This window comes from Neopelma chrysocephalum, unplaced genomic scaffold (genome assembly GCF_003984885.1).
Source record: "Neopelma chrysocephalum unplaced genomic scaffold, ASM398488v2 Primary Assembly neopelma1_71, whole genome shotgun sequence".
Lineage (NCBI taxonomy): Eukaryota > Metazoa > Chordata > Aves > Passeriformes > Pipridae > Neopelma > Neopelma chrysocephalum.
Window position 1 is genome coordinate 3,276,573 of NW_020897731.1, and position 17,117 is coordinate 3,293,689.

At 37.2% G+C, this 17,117-nt stretch overlaps 1 protein-coding gene across 3 annotated transcripts in view; it reads right to left on the bottom strand.

Moving 5' to 3' along the window:
* WFS1 (wolframin ER transmembrane glycoprotein) overlaps nt 1-17,117 on the bottom strand; it is a 33,259-nt gene continuing 16,142 nt past the window's right edge. For all 3 annotated transcript variants that reach the window (XM_027686548.1, XM_027686546.1, XM_027686549.1), the window contains exons 3-8: nt 13,958-14,040; nt 9,945-10,089; nt 8,935-9,105; nt 8,227-8,307; nt 4,327-4,472; nt 1-2,674 (exon numbers count right to left, since the gene is read on the bottom strand). In XM_027686548.1, the coding sequence (XP_027542349.1) occupies nt 866-2,674; nt 4,327-4,472; nt 8,227-8,307; nt 8,935-9,105; nt 9,945-10,089; nt 13,958-14,040 (2,435 nt within the window). In that variant the 3' untranslated portion in view covers nt 1-865. The remainder of the gene's footprint in view (nt 2,675-4,326; nt 4,473-8,226; nt 8,308-8,934; nt 9,106-9,944; nt 10,090-13,957; nt 14,041-17,117) is intronic.

Sequence of the window (17,117 nt, forward strand, 5' to 3'; positions counted from 1 at the left end):
TTCAAGTTGGTATTTTATGTTTATTTGCACAATAAAAATCATTAAACAAACATTCTATTTCAGTTTCCACGGTAGACTTTTAAGTACAGTTTCAGTTGCTTTGGCTTGTCCATTACTGGTACCATCCCAACACCAGCCTTACTCTCTGGTGTTTGCCTTTCACACACCAGCATGGATTATACCTTAGTGTAACTATCATAACCAGTCAGAACAAATAGAAACTTTTGAACACCACATTTAATGCAAAATAGAAGCTTGAGGACTTTTTAAAACCTTGCTGGGGTGTGAAATGTTGTGCTCTTTCAAAAAACAATAGTCACTATCTTCTGGACAAATAGTGAAACAGTGATTTCTGTACGCAGATATCACCACCAGGTACTGACTCTAAGATCACTTTTTTCTAGAAAACACCAAATAAATAAAAGGAATAAATGCAACATAAGCTGTTGTCAGCAACTTATTCTAAATCATACCTGTGAAAATACAAATGGGCACATTGTGAATACTTAAAGAGTAAAGTGCTTTTAACATTGAGCAAGTGAATGCATCTAGTGTCGTACCACAGGCAAATATATATCCATTTTGGACAAAACAGTCTCCATGCAATTAGTCAGCAGCAATCCCCTGCATTCATTTACAATATTAAACTAGTATATATTACTTCAGTCATACAGGGTTTAAAGTCAGGATACAGTGTGTACACTTACGGAACTCAAGCAATGCTCTGCATTAGCATACATTTTGAGCATTGCTACAGCAGGGTGGATTTTTGTTGGTTTTTTTACCTTTTAAGACGCCAAACCTTTGGTAGTGTAAATGCAGTAAATGTACACTAAAGATACCACTGAACCAACATGAGAGCTCATTATGCAGCTGACAGGAATGGGAAGAAGAAAAAATCAAAAGCGAATTTAATGGCTTTATGCACTGTGCTCCTCCAGTCATGCTCTATTTTCACATGCCTCCCTGCAGGTAAGAGTTTAGACATGCAATTCAAGCAAGTGATTGCTTTCAGTTCAAAGACAGGCCATTTACTGCCAAGACGACCCTCTAGAATTGTGCTGAATTCAATTATACTCCCTTGCCTCAAGTTCAACAACACTTTTTTAAACTCATTGCTTGCCTTCAGGACAATATCTTTGGTTATATCATCCTCCTCTATAGGCTTGGTTCCGTTTTTGCTACTGAAAGGCATGCCCACAGTTATTTCAAATTTGTACCGATCAAACATTTTCATGTGGCATTTATGCTTTGTCAAATATTTCAGGCGACACAATTCCTCCTCCTCCAGTGTAACATTTTTGGGATCACAAAGAGGGTAAGTTTCACCATACAAGCATCTCATCCAATCGCCAATAAAAAATGGAAGCATATTTATTGCAGATTCTGCACTGTTGTCGATCTCTGTCACACGCACGTATTTGAACCGCCCCGTCCATGTCACTCTGTGTCCTTCCAGGTGACTGCATAAAATCTGGGTACGTGCCATGTTAGTCTCCTTCCACGCCCGCGGTCCACAGAGGAAAGCATACTGATTCCACGTCAAGGTGGAGTTGTAAACTTTCATCCCCTCTGATCGATACACATAGAACCAACAGAACAACACCACAGCCGTGATCCACACCAGAATGAGCTTCACAATCGAGCTTCGAGTGAGCGATTTAACCACTTCAACTACAGAGAAGTTAACCTTTGTCCACCACCGAAAGAGCAAAGGAACAGTACACAGAACCAGGGTCACTACAATTTTCATGAGCTCCAGAGACAAAAACCACTTAATGAAGTGGATAAGACACATCAATGCAATGCCAACACCCAGCACTGGAAGCGCAAAGAGAAACAGAAAATAACCAATTGATGCACGAACGAGCCCAATGCCAGAGGACTCCCGCAGAATGACCACAGAGAGTTCACACCACATAAAGCAGACCAGATATGGGACCAGGTAGCAGTAGGTGCCTTTAAAATTCCGTAGTTGTGCCATTCTAAAGAAAAGATAGAACAAGTACAAAAACAGAAGGCATGGGATGCTTACATTTATCACAAAGAAATGGCCTACAGGAACAGTAAAGAAGGTTTTACCTAAGAATTTCAAGTAGCCAAAATTCCCAGGTAATACCTGCAATAGGGATAAGCAACCTGCAGCTATCTCAGTCATTAATGCCCTCCGTGTGTAAGGTTCTGCACTCGTGCTTAAACTCATGTAACTTGTCACTGTGAAGAAAACTGAGACAATAGCTAACTCTGAGCATGGTATACAGTCTTTGCTTGCTATAGGGAAGGAAAAAATGACAAAGAATACTGACAGTAAAAAATAGATGTATGGCTCTAAGTGATTCCATCCAAAGTTCACCTCAGCTTGCTCGACATCTAGGTTTGGTTCAAAGCGAAGCAGTAAGTCAGTCAAAGCACGGAAGTTTTCCCAAGCCTTACTGTCCTGAAAAACTTTCAGTGTGCAAATCACCATAGAAATGAAGGACAAATAGAATATGACTAATGGAATAATGAAGGCAAAAAAATCAATTGTCAGATTACTGATGATGAAGAAGAAGATGAGAGCATTGATATGGTGTGTTGGAACAATGGTAGACAGCCAATGCATTCCTGCCTTTGAGGCAATATCTATAAGGTATTCTTTAATTTCCATAATGGCATGAAGTGGATATTTTACAACCTGGAAAGAGAGAAAGAAGCATTTTATTAATGAGCAGTTTTGTATCTTTACATCCCAGATATTCTTAGCTGAGGCAGTAGCAACCAGTAGTTTAACCTCAGCTGACATGAAAAGATTTATATTTCAGACCAATGTTGCCAATAAAATAAGATTACTCTGTCTGAGATTATTAGCTCTATTTTGATTAATTCAGTCAGATGAAACTCAGAGGCGATTTTGATTTCAAGAAAGATGTATTTCATTACCTTTGACACATATAATTAAATGGCTTCCTAGTCAAATATTCTGCTCCACTAGCTTCATACTGAAGACAAACTACATGGCTGCAGTCCTGCACAATCTTAAGTCATTATTTGAGCTGTGAGTGCTGTAGCTTTAAAGGATGTAACTCTGCCATGTTCTGCAAGGATTATGCTATACATTCTATGCATACAGGAAGCAGTGCCTATGATTCATATGCAACTACAGCAAGTCTTTACAGCTGTGGTTTGTCTTTAAACAATTCTTCCCAAGCATCTAGGGATGCAGCTGTCAAAATCTCATTTGGAAGCAGCAGGAATATGTTTAACTAATTACTGCACATTTTGTGATTCTTATAACTCCAAACTGTAACTTGTAACTGTAGAGGATCTTAAAATTCTACCTATTTTATGTGGCATGTTCCAACACAGTCGCCAGACAACAGAGGAACTGCTGGATTGAATCCATTCCCTATGACCAACAACACACTTTATACAGGATCAATTAAAAGGTATGTGATTTTTCAAACACACATTCAGATACTTCATATTAGATGATGCTATCAGTCCTCCTTCCCCCATAAAATGACAGTTTTTGTGTTTTCCCAGATCCTACACTTTAATACTAATCAGTTCAAGGGAAAGGCCAAGAATGCCCCAGCAAATATCTGTGCACTGTGATGAACTGGGACAACACGCACAATGACTTGGGCAGAAGCTTATTTATTTGTGAAGGTATCCCTGTTCTTCATAAATGCATATCTTTCAGAACATGAGCTATTCCAAAGCTTGGAAAGATAAACACCTCACTCCCTCTTTTTCCCCTACCATATGATAACGGACAACAACACTACAATGAAAATTCTCAGGTCATCAGCCAGAAACCCCCTACCTTGCTTAAAATTTATACCAGTATTGAAGGCATGCACCTTTATTTTCTCTTCTCCTTTCACTACCTAGAGAAGTATCGGTGTAGGAACTAACAGCAAGTTCCACCATTCTTCAATTCCTTCATAATAGAACCTTTTCACACCTCAAGGCTATGGGTAATTTTTCCCACCTGCTTGCTCCTGTTTAAATAAGAAAGATATGAAGCATATAATAACATCTATAATAAAAATACAGCAGCGATGACAGGTACATGTAAATCCTCACTGGGATGTAATGAAGGTAGATTGTCGTCTTACAGGGAAAACCATTATCTCTTTCCTTTAAATATATGACTCATATATATGAAACTCTAAATATATATACATGAAGTCAAGTCCAAAAATAAATTACAGCAATAATTCTTGTCCTGATTGATATAGACCAACATCAGTATCGAGAGAGAAGTGCAAGTCACCTCTATCTTGTCTGGGACGTATAAGTTAAGAGCTCCTCAACATAATGTGTTCAGTATTGCCTTTTTACCTTCAGTCGCAGGGGTAACTCTTCAGGACTCTTCCCTGCCAGTTCATCATCATCCTCTTCCTGCATAATCAGGTTAGATGGGATGATTCCCTTTGCATACTTCTTGGTAATTTCAACAAAGTCATCCAAAGCAATAAATTTTTTAGCTAAAAAGATAAAATGAAAATAGTATCACCACAACATTGTATTAATTATGAATTGGAATATTAATTTTCTTTCCTGCCAGACTCTAGTCTTCAAAAACTGAACTACTGATAACACAGGTTTATCTTGCAACTTGTTCTGAGGCCTCTGCTGAAAACAACAAGCTGCTTGTGCCAGCAATATATGACTACATCTTGTCAGACCAGCAGGTAAGTTTATAATAAAGTTAAGTAGGAGAACACAGTGAGTGAATGTAGCTTATGTGCAAATACTCCACAGGAAAAAAGACTACTGGACTAGGTCACACAGTTTTAAATCATAAACTATTATATCTGCTTGAGAGAAATCTTTAACAGCCACACTGAAAAGAAGGAATTGTACAGGAACAGTAATGAATTATCTGTAATTATCAACTGAAAAACTGACTTCTAATTTGTCATTTAACAGTCATTTTTCTGATTTCAGAAGTTACAGACATATAATTATGGGAACTACACAATTATTCATATCTACAAGACTAAATGTGGATTACTTACAGTGTATTAATTTGCTATGTGGCTATACAAAGGGCCTTCCCCAAACTGTACCAACTGTGATCTAAAACAAAGAGCCAGCAACAAAATAGACTTTGCTCAGCTGACACAGAGACAAAATTTATCACTGCCCTGGAAGATCCTTATCCACTCCTGTGAGTAGAAGGGAGGCATGAGTTTACTTCTGAAAACTCTAGGGAAGCTGCAAGACTGAAGATGATTTACACACTGGCTCAGACTATTTGCACAGCCAGGTCCTCACATTAGCATAGATTAGCTAGTTTCTATGGCAGACAAGCTTGATGCAGTTTGTAAAGGAGGATAATTAACAGCACTTTTTCTTCCATACACTAAAGCAAATGACATTGCTGTATACGTGAAAGAATTGAATGACAAAAATCTGTAACACACCTCCTACACAGTAAGTTTAGTTAGTCAGCTGATACTAAGAAATGAAAGCTGGCCTGCTCAATATGAGTTTGAGATTTTAAAGAGACAGAAAATTTAACTGCTTCATTAAATTTAAAATCAGAGGATTAGTGGATTTGAGCCTATCAATTTTTTAATTTAAAAACACTACATTCATAGAAACTACATAGAAATATCCCAGTATTTAATATTGAAAACACTGTAAATACAGAACAAAATAAAGTATTTGTCTCAAGATATATACTACAGGAAAAGGAGTGTTAAAAGAGTTCAAAAGAAAACCAGCAACTTAAAAACTATTTTTTGCTTTAATCTCACAACACGGATGCTGCCTTTTGCTTGGACTTCTACCTCTCCCTCCTCCTTGCATGAACCCTTATGTCCCACAAAGTGCCATCTGGCATGCCTCCCAAGAAACCAGAAAGGATTTATTTTTGCTAACTGTTCTTACCATTCACAGACTGTAAGGCAACATTGCTTGCACCAAGAAGGCTGTGAGACTCTTTAGCTGTCCTGGTGGAGTTTCAAGCCAAATACGAAATGTGTCATCTGAATTTATAGGACATACTATACATTGCTAAAATAGTCCTATTGGTATAGAATCAGCAAGCAGACATGGTTAGAACCACACAAAAATACCTTAGTGGCACTTTTAAAGGACCATGGGACATCCTGAGAAGGAAGGAGTTATTAACTTACTATGTATAGATGGCCTATGAAATGCAATGACATGTACCCTCTCAGGCATGCAACAACTGCCCATTGACAATGTTAGCTCTAATTTTTGGTTATACTTCCATTAAGGATAACCCAGGTCAGATATCTGCAAACACATATCTGGCTTAAAGATTATCTTCCAAGTATTATCAATGTCTTAAAACTGAAGGAAGAATCTCCCACTGGCAAGATAAATGGAGAAACTCAGTGAATTAGAGAAGTAAATGCTGGAGAGTAGCAGCTGTCTTGTTCCTCCATGAAAAGATAAAAGCTCTCTAGAGAAGAGGCAACAGCTTAACTCTTACTTTAAGTGTTTGATGAAAAATTTTCATTTTAAAATGTTATTAGTATTTTGTCACCCAAGTGTCTCTTGAATTTATATAAAAAGCACGTGTTGTAGATTCTACTTTATTATTCATAGATTTTCCTTCAGTGTGGTTATGACAAATTCCCCTGCCTCCTCCATCCACCATAGAAAAAGAAAAATATTCACATCAATTTCTGCCTACACTTACATGTAGGTTCATTTACTGTCCCGTTATTTTATCTGCCATTTAAGCCTTAAAAGAATCATATCTGCCAGTTCCTTTTCTGATACTCTCTGAATTACTGAAGAACCCAGAACAAAATGATTTGCACACTAGCAGCATAGGCCAGTTCAGCTAAGGACTGGAAAGAACGACCATTGCAACATAGCTCTAATGAACCCAAATACATCTGCATTATGACACAATGATTGGACGATGAAACTCAGTCTTATCCTTGAAGGACTATTTCTAGCTTTCCAGAAATAGCAGACAAGTCACAAGAACATATGACAATACTCTCACAGAAGGTTTGATAGGACCAGAAGTTTGCTCTCCAGAATATTATTTCTCCCATCATCTACTCTCTAATTCATACACAACACATGGTCCTCCTCTTTTACTTCTGTGAAAGTTAACATAAGACTGAAATATTCCACTCTTCTTAGGAATGTTATTTTCAGAAATCACCTGTGTAATGAACACAGTCCTTAAAGGTAAAGGCCAAACTGACTTAAGAAATGTAAATCTAATCTTTCAAGGAGTTTAAATCTACAAACCCCCAGATTTGGCTCACTAATCCATGTACCACTTTAGTTACACGTATTCTCAGCTACAGATGTATTAGTAAATAACATGCTTTGTGACATTTAAAAGTGCTCTTCAAGAATTGATGTAGATTGCACATGAACTATTTCACATGACCTACTGCATTTCAAGAAACTGAGGTTTTCCTAACAGTGATTAATTGAGCCTTATGTTAGATACTGTTCTTGAAAAACTACATGTGCTGTATTGTTGATAATTCATTTTCTTAATATAACAATTTAACTTTCCTCCTGAAAGCCCAACAACACATTAGTATTTCTTAGTTATGCAAGCTTAAGGAGAACTTTATTTCAATTCTAATCCCCCACCCCACCATACCTTACAAAACTCACGGATTTGGGTCTACAAATCTGACCCTGCCTGTGTTGAGTGGTTTAATTCTTCCTAGTACATGAACTAAGCTGCTCCTAAATTATGAAAGACATCTCTTGGAGCATCTTTCCTATATCACTTATTGAACAAATATGAAAAGACAAATATTAATTATAAGGAAAGGGCAAACAGAAGCAAGACAAATAGAATGAGGGATCTGTCTGCATTAAGTGGTTGCATAATTAATTCCATCATTGTAATCATAAAGCTTACTGCAGTTTAGAACTAAAAAAATATTGAAAGTGCAAAATCTTTTTTGCTGAACGGACCTTTAAGTGCTGAAAGGGCAAGAATATAAAAGTAACAAATGACATGCAAACTCCTCTTAGCAGTTGACTATAATGGTGATGTCTTCTGTGAGTTCACATGCAGATCAGTTATTTACCTTGCACATATAAGAAATGGACACTACCAGTTAATGGTAAACCAAATGTTCTACACATATGTATATAGAATATATACATATATATGTATAGAATATATATTCTTACTCTGGCAGCACAAAATTGTTTAGCAAAACTGAACAGAAACCAAACCACTGGCAAAGATTGAAAGCAGCAGCATGCACTCACATTCACTGTTCACCAGTCGCTCCAACATTCTTCTCTGCTTCTGCACGGACTTTGGGACTGGGCCAGGTTGCTTCTCACCATCTGGTTCAATAACAGAAGTTTAGGGAAAGTCAAAGCAGTCAAAGTGATCAAACAGTACCTGCAATATCTGGGGAATGGTACATCCTCAAGAGTCAGGAAAAGACAGACTTGCATATAAACAGGTAAGGAGTGGCCATATAGTTTTCTATGTTCCTGTCATTGTATTAGAAAAGGAAACAGGACTGACACAGTTAACATGGAGCGCTGTGATGGCAGAGTGAGCCAGGTGTCTTGAAAACTGGGTTGGTAAAACTGAAACATCTAATAAGGTATCATCAGGATGATGATAGGAAGAAAAGAAAATCAAATACAGCAAAGCCATAAAATACCTATTTGCCAAGGACAGTGAGTGTTAAATGAAGATATTTTAAATATTTGGTCACTTGAGTGAGCGCTTTACTGAATCACAACCTACAGCAAGAGTTGGCAGGCCCTTACGAACTAACTTCATTGGTCCAGAGAGCATTGTTATTAAAAGAGGCTTAGAGTTATTAAGATGGTTACATTTTCTTAAGTACATTTAGTATTATCTCGTGCCTAATTGTTTATAAAGCCCTTTAGGTTCTAGCTGTATTCTGCCCGTAAGTCTGTATTTTATGAATACCATAAATCAGTTCATAAACAAACCTCCATCGTCAACTTGCCCAACATTTTCCAGTAGTTCAGAAACTGCTAATTGCTTCTTCTTTTTTGGGTTTAATTTCCAATACATGACTAAGGCAGCTTTTCGCACAGCTCTCTCCAAGTCAGTCTCAGATGATAACTTTTTTACTTCTTCCTCATTCTCAGTGGTGATGCCTCAAGAAAAGAAAAAGTACATTACACACTATTATCCCACATCCATGCAGAAATGACAGATTTGCTCACAATTTATTTTTCTCAGTTGAGTCTGAAACTTCTCAAGTTTCAGTCACATTTTGACCATGTAAGTAAATTACTCAAATGCCCTTCTCTGTCTATTACTTATCAAAATCTAAACACACTGTTTAAGTTTAAATTGTACTTCAAAGACTGTGCAAGACGTGCATTATAATTATGTCTTGCTTCACTTCTGAAGTACAGCAGATCAGGCAAAAGGAAGTGTAGATGTGCATGGGTGACATGTAAAGGTCAGCAAGAACTGAGTGAAAGTCAGTGGAGTTTTTTGTTGTTTTTTTTACCCCTGTAAGTAAGAGTTCAAAGAGCTGGCGACGAGAGGAGACGATTCCAAGCATATGAAGTAGCATGAAGAAAGATGAGAATCTTAGTGGGAGAAGCCAGTGAAAAAGACCAATTAGGAGTTGGTTGGAGAGGGGCAAAAGAATGAAATAACAGCAGATATGTAGGTGGTGTGTGGTTATATATGACCTTCACAGTAAAAGAAAAGAAGCTTCAATGAAAGATGAGGAGGGGAAGAACAAGCTTGGATTTCATGAAGGAATTCAAGCAGAAAAATTAATAAAAATGCTTTAATAAGCAGTATCTGTAATTAATGCTTTTTTAATTCCCAACTGGAACAGGCTGCTAGCAATCACTCACATAATTTTGCCCTGATAATTTCCATCACATTTTAACCCCTCTTTTCAGAGTTAAAATGAATGTAGTATGATTTCAGATGAAGTGGGAAGTGCAAGCAGAAAGCCTCAGAGAACCCATACCTCTTCTGTCTGCCAGGCACCTACGCAACAGTTTGACAGCTTCTCTTCGACCTTGCTTAGCAGCAAGGATGAACCAGTCGACCGCACTACAATTGTTAAGTTCTTCATCCTCCTCTTCTGCTAATCTCAAGTAGTGTTTCCCCACCTAGAATAAACAGGAAACAAAATTCCTTCAATTACTGCAAAATACTCTCTCTCTCTGCATCTCTCTCTCTCCCCTCCCAACCCCCAGTGCTCAGCTAAAATAAATTCTCACTGAACAAAAGGTCACATTTGCTCCTAGCATTAAGAACATAGTTGTAAGTTGATCTTCTGCATGGAAAGATCTGAAAGAACTGGAAGCAAGAAGGAATTGCAACACATTTGGCCAGGTCAATGAATTAGTTGCAGTTGGTCTTCAGGTATCTAGCAGAATCAGGTAAACCTCCCCATGTTAAAAGTTTTCTTGAATTCTTTTCCTCCTATGACAAATGACCAGACAACACTGCTGGCCTCATTTGAGAAACAGAAAAAAGTAAGTGTAATATGGCACATTCTGAAATTCAGAGGAAGTTATCGACAAGGCCTTGACACAAAAGCAGGCTTTAAGCAGTGTTATCCCTGATTCATAGCAGTTTAGCCACTGAAGGCCAAAGCAAATTCATGATTACTTAGTGAATGGAATAAAACTAATATTGCTTAAGCATCAAATAAATTCAGTGAAATATCATATCAAAATCTTCCTATTCAGGATTACAGAAATTACCAAGCAGCTGCCTATATTACTGTTTTACAGATAAGAAAAAACCACCACCTTTCTTCTTCCTTCTAAAAATTGAAATAGATGATAATAGACTAGCAAGTATATTTATGCAATAATATGAAACACTTCTGCCTATCACAACACAAGGCAACAAAACATTAAATGGCAGAAAATGACCAAAACTGCTGGACATTTTATCGGCATACCTGGAGAAACTGGGAAATATTTTTGCTTGGCTCACTGCACTTCCTCTCTCCCTAATGTTACTTGAGCTACATTTTAGGAGCAATTAATGTAATACCTTAACAGTCTAGCTCCCTAAGTCCACTGTATTATCTGCTGAAAAAAAAACCTATTTGACAGCTTCTCTGAAACTTTGGTACTGCCATTAAAGGTGACTAAAGAAATACTGTTAAAAGATGAATAATTCACATTATTCTTATATAGACTAAATGCACTGATATAATCAAAAAGGTCTTTTTTCTTCCAGTAAAGTTTATGTCCCCAGCCTTTTAAATTGTTTCATACACTTAAGTGAGTGCTCCAACAACTTCTACACAGACAGTTACTGGGTAGACATCAGTGATTAAACCCATAGCACATACAATGAAGCTACCCCAAATCATACAGAAATAATAAGAAAAATGGACTAAGTAATCCAAAAGTCAGAACTGAGCATTGATTGCAAAGTCACGCCAGAGTTCAACAGGAGGTGCGCCAATACAGTGGTACAACAAGGAAAGAGTGTGTAAGATTTTAAAAAGAAAAATTTCAGCAATTGCCTGGTAATTTCTCACCCAACTGCAGATGTACCTTCAGCTATTTATTTCAGAAAGGAATTGCTTAAACAAGTTACATGGTAAATAACATCCATCTGAGAAGAACAGCTGTTTCTTGAGCATGTTTATATTTATAGCCATTAAGATTTTGAGCAAAGCTTCAAGGATAGCAGCATTTAATGATGCAGCTCTTAAGTTTCTAAGGGCTTCTTGGACATAGAAACTCGTATTGCAGCATCAGCTAGCAGACCCTGAGACTAGTCATACCCCACAAGGCTACTGCACCGGTAAAATGATAGCATATCACCTGTTTTATGACAGAAGTGGTTTTTTTGCATTGTCTATGCTTTTAATAGCAAAGCTCCTACATCAAACCACACGAAAAAGCTCTGGCCTGCAGCAGTCAAAGGAGGAAGAACTGATGGAAAAAGGTGTTAACATCAGATTTGTCATTTAAGCAATCAGGGGTTCTCTTTCCCATGAACTAAAACTGTGAAATGAAGTCATAGCTGGTAATGGTTTAACACACATCTTCATACTGTACTTGTCAAAGGTTGCTCCCATCTCTGGCTTTGCTGAGGTGGTTATCTCAAGCAGTCCCAATCCAGACATCCTCTGATTAAAGACACAGAGCTGCCTTTTCTCCATTACAGAATTCCAGCTGTGGGTGTTTCATTTACATAACTACCATATAGTTATTTCTGAATTAAAAAACCTACATAATGTTACAGTAATACATGTTGACAGCCACTCAGAGTGTATGTATTTCCATAGTCATGGCAGAATTATTTTTCAACAAACGCATAGTAATAACTACAAGTCAATAAACTGACTGATTTCCCATGTTTGACTTTGTGATTATTAGCAAACAGCACAACAGTGGCATCTCACCCTCTCATTCATACTCCTACAATGGCAAGAAACAAAAATAGATTTTTTTCTGATTCTAAAGGAACATATTCAGCAATAGAGAAGAAACATATCTCTTTTTAGCGTTTTAAAAACTAAAAGTTAATTCCCTCTCCAAAAGTCACATAAAATGTGACTGCATAGAAAAGAAATGACTGTATTTTGGGTTCCATTTCAGACAGTCAATTCATCCTGAGTGTATATTGAAGCAAAATTGTATGCTGTATCCCTTTATGATAAGAATCCTATTATTGTGCGGGAACAGAAAATGTACACAGTTATGGAGCTAAAGGAAGGGAGTGAAAGTGGAATGAATTGAGAAGGAGAAAAAAATTATTATTTATATACATACATATGCATCATAGGCTTAGAGTACATAAGTATTTCTAAGCGTTTTTACTCAACTGGAAGTTATATCCAGAAAGAATATTTATGGAGTTTGCTTTCTTTTGTGTGGAGAAATAGAGCCAAAACATGGATTTTACAGCAGTAATAATGTCTCCCCCTCCACAAAGCCACCAGCTGTTTCAGGGTGAGGAATTTGTTACTGTCTCAGGTTACAACTCCAAGGTCAGCCTGCCCCTCAAACAAGTTGAGATGGAATGGGAAGCAAGCTTGGCATTGCCGTATTTTTTATACCAGGTTTAAAATATTTTTTTTCTCATTTTTTCCCATCCCAGCCTTTGATTTTCATTTACGAAATAAGTTGTGATCCTTGGGGAAAAATCCAAACCACCAATGAGCATGCAGGAGACTGTAACCTTTCAGCATCAAAGCTGAAGCTGGAAAAGAATGCTCAAGTAAAACACTAACCAAGCTAAACACAAATTAAAACCCTTCTAAACAATTTTAAGCTATTTATACTAGACCAATACACCAGATGATGGAATGCAGTGGAAAACTGGTACAATTTTTCTAAAACCTAAGGGACACCTGAAGTGCTAACAAACACAGGGACAGAATTGCTACTATTAATTCAATTTTATCTGCCATTAAACAACTAAACGCAGCTAATTTCAATAAACAAGGAGGGGCTTCTCTAAAATATCTTAATTCAAGAGAGAAATGGTATTTGAGCAAAACACCAACCAACCTCTGTCCCTGCTAAAGCAACTCAATGGCAGGTGCTTCCTGCATGTTTCTTCCACAGAGTCCAGCCTAAGAGCCCTGGTATCTTTGTACGCAGTGCAGTGCTGAACCACCACCATTTAACAGTCCCTATTCCACAAGGAACTGACACGTTTCTTTCAAAAAAACCCCAAAAAGCAAAAATAACAAACAACAATACAAAAAAACAAACCAAAAAGCCAAAGCAGTTCTGCACCTTCTCCACGCTCTCTGCCTGCCCTCCCCATTTTTCATGTGTTCTAAAGGCTTGCTCAGGACATGGACCTGAAGCCAGTCACAGTCCCGAGCAAAAGCATTTCTCAAGGTAGAGAAATCATCTGGCATCACCTTGTTTGAATAGTTTAAGAACAAAACAGACACAGTTCAACTGAAGAAGAGATAATAGTTCTACAGCAGGCAGTGCTATTTTTGGAATTAAGAGCAAACAAGACTGGACAAAGAACATATAAAATTACCTCTGTTTGTGCTTTTGGTTCTCCAGCTTTTGCCCTCTCAAGCAGTTCTTCAAAGAGCACTTCAGGTTCTTCCTTCATGCCCTCTATAAATTAATTTGATAAAGAAAATTGTTTACTACCAATAGCTTAAAGCATTTTAAAAGTCATTGCTGTATGTGGTTGAAGAATTAAAGGATCATGACTAAAAAATCCAACACAAGTGTTTTGCAAGAACAGTGGAAATTAACTTATTACAGTATTTACACTCCATCTCAGTATTGTACTTCAGCATATTTACCATTACTTGTTATTTGGTACCTGCCACAGGAGGACATACAGTTTACAGTTTCTCATTTACTTCCACAAAATTCCTTTCTTAATAGAATATTCATTAAAATAAATGAGCACACACAGAACATGTAGTACAGATCAGCTTTTGTACTTAACTATTCTTGATAGTACTTCAGTCTTTCACCTGTCAGTCTCTTTATTTAGTACTGGAACCTTTCCTAGAGTTTTGAAAAATTAATAGACCTTTAAAACATGTCCAGTATACTTGAAAGCTCAGCTCCTCAGTCTCTGGAGCATAGAGAGACTAACAGTGATTATATCCTCTAAACCTCACCATTTCTTTGTCTGGCTCCACACTTTACCTGATATTTTTTTTCTCCTTTCCCATCTACTGTACCCATATAGACTTAAACAATTCTTTTCTTCAAAAGCATCATATTGCTTCACCAGTCAATCATAAAGAAAAAGTCTTGAAAGTTTTATCTGACATCCAGTGTTTGTAAAGAACTCCATGCTGCATGCTACTTGATGAATGAAGAATAGATTTAGTGGAAAAGGTGACAAAGGTCACAACTACTACTTTTTTTTTACAAGATGACTTTTTATGAGATGGCCTAATTTGGGCAGCAGCGACACCAGAAGCTGGTAAGCAGCCCTGCCAGCTGAGGTGCCATTCAGTATCGGCTCTTTTTCAGTAGCTGGGAGGAAGGAAGAAATAAACCCCATTCCAAATAGTCTCCTATAGAACAGGGCTACTTAAATTCTTTAACATCCCTGGTACTGGGACTATTTTCAAACAAGAACAGGCTACAAGCCAACGCTTTCATTAAAATGGATGTATTTTAACAAGAGCAAACCATGAAGTAAGATTTCTTCTTCGCCATGCCACAGTTTTGTCTGCCAAGCTCCACTTGGAAAAGTACTAATGCCAGATTATAACATGTCTGGCTAAACAAGGCACATAATGAAAAGCAATTTTCATTTAGTTCTTGATCTTTTCAGAAAGCTGCAAAAATATTATTGCAAAATAGGCAAACAGCATCCCAAAGCAAAATTAACTACTTAATCTCCTTGTCCTGATATATAACCAACAGGATTGAACTCTAAACAAATCAGAAGCCTGTTTTCCAGATGGCACCACTCACACCAGCAGACATCATTCAGGGGCTCTCTGCTAACAATAAACAAGAAGTTACAGGGAAGAGCATACTGTTTGAAAGAAGCATAATATTCATCTGCCTACCCCACCTAAATGAAACAAGCTGGGCAAGGCAGTACTTTTCTGTTTCTTCCTGTACTTTCATATTCATTAACCCCTTCAACACTACTGTCTTAGGAATGCATTTTTTTCTGTTCAGGGTTTTCTGCATGTTGAGAATACCACAAATATTTCAGTGATACTCTGGATAATATAGAAGGCATCATTCAGAAGTCAGTGTTAGCTAATTAGGTGGAATTTACACACACAAGAAAAACCCAAATTATAAAAAGCAGTTTGCTAAACTGATAAAAATGCTTATAAGAAAGGCAGTAGTCTGGCAGCTTATATGGCAAAGTGTCTTCCTTTCTCTCCTGCTCCACTTGCCACACATAAGAGCATGGCACAACGGATCCCTTCCAGCTCTTCTTGCTCAGATAAATGCGTTAGATAAGAACACTTTTACAATAGAAAGCTGAAGAAACAAAACAGGAATGTTTTACACCACCAGGATATAGTTACTTTATTGCAATTACATTGCAGATTAACATGTAAATAATGGTCTTTGAGAAGATGGGAAAAAAAAGAAAAATTAAAAACATGCAGCCTTATGAACCATCACCTTCAATGAAGAAAAAAAAAGTAGTGTTATTGCAGCAAACTCATTGACATGTTTTTTTTACCAGAGCTGACTGCCAGGGGAAAGAAACACTTTCTGCTGTAATTTTCAACCTACTGCCCAATCCCTCCCATCCAGTTATCAATTCTATGTACTTTTGCATGTGATCTATGAATATAAATAACAGCTAGTTAATTAAAAATATGTCTGTGGGCTGGTTCTGTAGTTGTAGGGCAAGGGCAGAAGAACAGGTTGTGGAGTGTTGTGGAGATCAAGTTCAGAATATCTTCGTACCATTTCTAGTAACTGGCAATGTTTTTGTTTTGCTTAAAAGAAAGATGATAATAAACAGGTAAAGCATGAATGACTAGATTCATGGATGCCATATCCATTTACTTTTTCACAGAAGTATATAGGTCAGTCTCTGAAAGTTAAAGGTCCAAAACACAGTCAAAGTGTGTTCCGGAAAAACGATGGACAATACACACTTTCTTTCAATTCAGCTCAACTCTAGAACAAACACTATACAAGAGTATATGCACCCACCATAAAAATACCATAAAAAGTGGTGATCTATAACTTATCACCTTTGTTCTTAAGAATGTTTTTAGTCAGAAAATGCCTTGATGTGTATTCCTCCCACATAAGAGTACTGTAATGGAAATGCTGTCAGTAGAAGCTTTTATTTTCCAGTTTTGCTAAAAACTCATGTCTTTTCCATGTCAAATTCTACTCTGTCTTGAATATAAAAATTTCCAGAAGACAGGAACATTCATCTTGCAATACTTCATGTATCTTTCATGACAATTAAAATAGACTTCACTTCAAGCTGTTTTCTGTCAGGTGCATTTATATAAGCCAATGAAATCTATCAGTTATTCAAGGTTGCAAGCACCGCAGTAATTCAAATGAAAGCAGGCAAGTGAAAGCACTCAAGTTTTAGGTGGCACGTAGCATTTATGTGAGAAACAAATTAAGACAGAACAGGGGTGTGGAAGGGTGGTTAGTACTAAATATTGGCTGTAGTTCCTACTCTGCCACCAAGACCTTATGTAAACCTTATTTCATCATCA